A 6,000-nucleotide genomic window follows, 5' to 3' on the forward strand; every position below is an offset into this window, starting at 1 on the left:
TGACACTTGCTTCAATTAAGTGCATTATGAAGAGACAATATATCTTAGCCTAAAACTATGAATGCAGTCTCAAATTATATTAAGTGATGTAAAGTCACGTATCAAATCTTATTCCTATGACATCTTCTTCTTCTTCTTCCAGTGCAAGTACAGTCCTCTGGGAAGAGTATTTTCGTACTGTTGTGTAGTACTGCATTATGTGAGCCCCCCAAAAAGAGGTCCTGAACGGTTTTAGAATTGAGAAGTAAAAAGTGTTCATGTTGCCTAGCAAAGTAAAAGTAAAGTAAAAATGCATGCGGACAGACCTCATTGAGATCCCTCTTGTTCTTCTCGGCCCTGGAGCGTGCCTCCTTCTCAGCATCTAGATCCTCCTGGAGCTCCGTCAGCTGGTTACGCAGCTCACGCTCCTGCTTCTGAAGCTGGTTCTTCTGACTAACCTCATCTTCAATGCTACAGGGGAGCAACAATGGCAGTAATGATTATTATTCCATTTTACATTATACTATCTATTGGAAAGAGCCAGAAGGGCATTAAAGCCCCATTGTACTACTTATAGCTACTTGCACCCTCTATATAGCAAACACTGCCTAATCGGTGCCTGTTGGTCCCCCATGATCCCCTTTTTCTTATGTTAATTGAGAGCTAATTTGATAAGATAACCACCTGTCAATGATCATGCAGGGTGTACAGGCACGTATACAGGCACGTGTGCGTCTCCGCACATCAACAAATGCAAAGACCAATGGAGCATAATCGTTTGTAACTGAACAGATTACCCTTTAAAAGTCATTTCCTCAATATACCTTGCTTTTCCTATACTCTCTTTCTCTCTCTCTTCAAGATCAAGATCATTTTCTTGAATTATTATACAAATAATGCAGTGAGCGCATTAGTAAGAATTACCCACACAAGGTACCTTTGGAACAGTCTAACACGCCCGAGGCAGTAGCCGAGTATGTTTGGACTACAGAGATTTGAAGCTACCAAGTGTGGGTAATTTCACTAATCCCCCTTACAAAATGATGTGTATTATTTGTTTTATAAAATGATGATTTTACTAATGATCGGTCAAATTACGCGTTAGGCAAAATAAATGCCTGGTCACATGTATGCTTTCAACCAATCATTTGCTTAGGATCCACGTCATCATCTTATAAACAACAATAACAGCTTTTTGTATTAGTTTAATAAAAATTACATACCGAGCAAGGGCAGCATTGAGCTCATCTTCTTTCTTAGCGAGCAGCGCCCTCAGCTCTACAATCTCTTGACGAAGCTCATTGAGCTGTTCCCTTAGGTCTTCTGTCTCCGTTTCCAGCTTACGCTTGTGACGCTCCAAGTCATTACGATGCTGGAAAACAAGTACAAATATTGGGTTATTTTTATCTTGGTAGTCCATTACTGCCATGATACACGTCAGAATTATCATTATAATTCTATGGAAGCTCATTGTAATCTTCATCATCATCACCATTATCATCATCATCATCACCATTATCATCATCACCATCATCATCTTCAACATTATTACCATTATCATCACCATTATCATAAACATCATCATCATCATCATCATCACCATCACCACCATCATCATCATCATCATCATCATCATCATCATCATCATCATCATCATCATCATCATCATCATCATCATCATCATCATCATCATCATCATCACCAACATCATCAACATTATCATCATTATCGACGTCGTCGTCGTCGTCATCAATATCATCACCATCATCTTTTTCTTGATGTTGTGTCAATTAATCTTGTCCTATGTGACATGTCATCAGAATAGTCATAATCATCCTCATTATAATCATCTTTGCCACTATCATCAACAAAGTCATCACCATAACCATCTTCACCATCACCTTCACCATCATCATAACAACCCCAATAATCAACATACCTGTATCCCACCCATCTCATCTCTAGAACAACCTATTAACCTTCTCACCTTCTCATCCTTGCGCATCTTGTCTTCCAGTTCTCCAATGCTTGTTTCATGTCGAGCCTTGAGTTTCATCAGCCCCTTGCTCTTCTCTTCCTCCTCAGTCAAGGTGAGTGATACCTCAGACAGCTTCTCATCAACGATCTTCTTGTCTTTCATCAACTAAATATCAAACAGACAGACACAAAATCAATTTAGAATACACCAATTACTGGGCATAAATGTACAATGCATGAATATGAAAGAATATTTACTAATCATCGTGTCATTTGATAAGATCTATTACAACCCCAGACAAATTATACTAATATAACAAATGGAATCTGTCCTCGGCATACTGGAGTAGATTATTCAGAGATATATGTTCATGTTCAAGGTACACGTAGTAACAAAATTACATTGTCAATAAAAGGTATTTGAAAGCATTTACAGTAGTACATGACTGCTGTTACTCTACAGAGTAAAAAGTCTCAACAGTTGTATTAACCAACCTTCTGCTTAAATGGCAGTTTAAACAACAAATTTTGAATTATTTTGGGAACTCATAAAAGCTTGTATTTTCTTCATGACTTTGACACGTAAGTATAAACAATGATAACATGGGTTAATCCTTTAATCACGACAAACAATGAAGTAACATGGACAATGCTTACAATGACATTATATATTATTTGGGATAAATGTCTGCAAACTTGGTGACCGGTCACCAGGCATACATACATTGTACATGTAAGCAGGCTTTCACATTCAACATACAAATGTACACGCACATGAATAAATATCCTCTAATTTTCATTCACATGTATACAATAACACCAGTCAAATATCATTGTAACTTGTGACCATCAATTATATGAAAAAACACTACTTTACCATGTATAAGCATATTTAATTTTTCCAATACGGCACCTTGGCTCTGTCTGGCTCTGTACCTTTACTTAATCAACTGAATGATACCTAACAACTCAAAGTTAAAGGGTCTGGCTTAATCAAACCCAATAGAGCATTTACCAAATTAATGGTTTTAGCAGGTAAGGGGAGTGGAAAATGCAAAACTGCACACTGAATATTCATATGGTATCAAGCATTAAAGATAAACTTGAGTTCTGGTAAAAAAAGAAAATGAATTCTCACAGAATCTAACGAAACTTACACTGAATGTTCAAGATTACAAATAAGAAAATGTATACTGGCTGAGTAATGAGCATAGAAAGATAAGGAAATCAGGGTAGTACTAGCCCCGACACCATGTGTGTTGTCCCATATACATCTATCTGTGTAAGTGATTGTTACTTTACCAAGACTCTGCCAAATTTATGATAATTTTGATGACTCTAGAACCTTGCAGAACACACCAATACTTACATGCTATATGATCAACTTTTCTGATCCATTCCACACCTTTTCTTTCACAATGCAATCGCATTACCAGTACTCAAGTTTATCTTTAAATTGCATCAAAAATAATAGATAAAGTTGCATTTATATTACATGTCCTTTGATATACAGGAAATGTGCACCAATACACACACATTGTACATTTCAACAAACACTAATTGAATTACTTTCCATTAAACAAATTGACAAATACTGAGACTAACATTTACACTTTATACTATTTTCATTACAGTAACTGTTATCACAAAGCATCTACGAACTACTGTACATCTTCTTCATAAAAATAATATTCCAATGCACACTACCTCATCATCTTCTGCAGGAATATCCTTCATCTTCCTTCTATCCTTCCTTCTTTTATCCTTCCTTCTTTTATCCTTCTTCTTACGAGCAGTGGAGAAAGACAGACCCATCAACCATACCTCCCTACAGCACTCAGCTTATATGCAACCTCAATCTCTCCTTGCCAACAAACCCAAACCCAAACCGAGCCAATTTTGCTCTCAACTGACCGAGGATAGTACCTCAAATTGAACCTTAATTGGAAAACGGGAGTCCCAGCAATTACTGCAGGAGAGTACATCAACGTGATGAATATACGCAGAGTGAGCAAAATGAAGTAAACTACCGTCCGAAGATTTAGCTGCACTTTGAGGTCTGAATCCCAGGTTAAAGCATCTGCCATTTCTAAATTGTCAATTCTCAAAAATATATGATTCTGCTTGATGTGTAGCTGTCTTTGATTCAATTTGACAGATCATGTACAAACATCTAGTTCTTCATCAATTTAGATTACATTTACTCTGCATGTACTGTTTTACCCTTGTTTTAGATAGAGAGACAATGTGGATACGGTACTCACAAAAAGTGGAATGCCATTATATTTTTCTCTTTGTGTGTGAAAGTGCAGTTTAAAAGCGCAATTTGAAGGAAAAAAAAGTGTAACAATTTGCTTTCCTTCCATGTATGTAAAAACACAAACCTGTGATACTAGATAAACAGCCCTAATCTAATTAATTACAGCAGTAATCAATATCAATTCTGCTTATCCTCGTAATCCTCTACGGCGGTAAATTGATACATTACCCCAGATAATAAAATAACCAGATATTAGAAGCACAAGCAATATTGGATATGGTAGATGTACATATACTGTGTGGCTAGCCAGCCAGCCAAATTAAATGAGAAAGAAGAGGAAAATGGCATACACATGAAGGTCACAAGGCTCAGCTGACTACTATCTATGCAATTTAGGAACAGTTTCATCATCATTTACTCAACAAAATCTTTCCAATATGACATTTGTCAAACCGATTTGTTAAGTGGAGGAAATCTAATTCATTACTCTGCACGCAAACAGATTAAATCTGAAGTTTAAACACACTTTATGAGTAATATAAATGATGAATTCCACAATGTGAAAGTGTAAAGGTTTATCTATCACAAGATGGATGGTGACATAATCTATATTTTCCTTGCTTATAAATCTCTCTGATATTGTGAAGAAATAGAGGCTTTATTATAAACATCTATTAATTTGCGCGCGCACACACACACACACACAATCTCTCTCTCTCTCTCTCTCTCTCTCTCTTTTCTTTCTTCTTCTTCTCTATATTTTTCCTTCTTCTTCTCTATATTTTTCCTTCTTCTTCTCTATATTTTTCCTTCTTCTTCTCTATATTTTTCCTTCTTCTTCTCTATATTTTTCTTTCTTCTTTTCCCTCCCTCTTCTTTCTCTTTTTCTCTCTTCTTCTTACTTTTCTTCTTCTCTTCCTCCTTTGGCAAAAAAAAATAATAATCCCAAAATACATTTAAACGACACTGTTGTTTTACTCAACTGTTTTGGGACACAGCACAAGCATTGCGATGGCTGCAAGTAGTACATCCCAAAACACTCGCTCCAAAATAGAGACAGGTACAGAGAGAATCCACCACTCCATTGCCACTTACTGATTCCATTTCAATAACAGTGATGTCCTTGCACACAATCACTGTCAAAGCTTTAGTGAATTTCCACGGGAGGAATTCATTTCCTTCCTTCCAAGCCAACCCTCTGCCTTCTCAGGTTCACCACGGAGGTGTGATGTCGTCACAGTAAACAAGTCAAGTCAGGTACACAAAGTTCTTCACTTTCAGGTTTTATCATATTCAAACATCACTCCTTATTCCCTTGCTTTCAAATATCTGATCATTCAAATACCACATAAATGATCATCTCTATTCTCGATCAAAAAGATACAATCTTCATACCAATACAATATTTGTAAAATTGATTTGAGAATGAACACTTTTTCTTGAAGTATTTTTTATTTCTAAATTGACCATAAATGTTACATATGTGGTCATCGAGAGTAACTTCTGGCATTTTATTTCCTCTTCAATCATTTCTGAAGTCACATAAACAACACGGGTTCATAAAAGAGATTGATTCCTTGCCGTATAATGCACTTGAAACATTTATAAATAAACACAGACATGGTCAGTCCAAATCACTCTCCATATTATATTGCTTCCAACCAAAAAGCTTGATTTCTGATTATTCCTAATTCTGGTTTCGCACTCCCGAGGTGAACTGTTATTTTTCAGAGTAGAGCTAAATGAAGATATATCCTTCTACAAATTGACCGATTGATAGCACA

At 36.3% G+C, this 6,000-nt stretch overlaps 1 protein-coding gene across 6 annotated transcripts in view; it reads right to left on the minus strand.

Annotated features, from left to right (window-relative positions):
* LOC373225 (myosin II) overlaps positions 1-6,000 on the minus strand; it is a 113,935-nt gene that overhangs the window by 23,627 nt on the left and 84,308 nt on the right. For all 6 annotated transcript variants that reach the window (XM_030983972.1, XM_030983970.1, XM_030983969.1 and 3 more), the window contains 3 exons: positions 1,967-2,122; positions 1,203-1,351; positions 306-450 (listed from right to left, as the gene is read on the minus strand). In XM_030983972.1, coding sequence (XP_030839832.1) covers positions 306-450; positions 1,203-1,351; positions 1,967-2,122 — 450 coding nt within the window. The remainder of the gene's footprint in view (positions 1-305; positions 451-1,202; positions 1,352-1,966; positions 2,123-6,000) is intronic.

The sequence above is a fragment of the Strongylocentrotus purpuratus genome, unplaced genomic scaffold (assembly GCF_000002235.5).
Source record: "Strongylocentrotus purpuratus isolate Spur 01 unplaced genomic scaffold, Spur_5.0 spur5_scaffold_14, whole genome shotgun sequence".
Classification (NCBI taxonomy): Eukaryota; Metazoa; Echinodermata; class Echinoidea; order Camarodonta; family Strongylocentrotidae; genus Strongylocentrotus; species Strongylocentrotus purpuratus.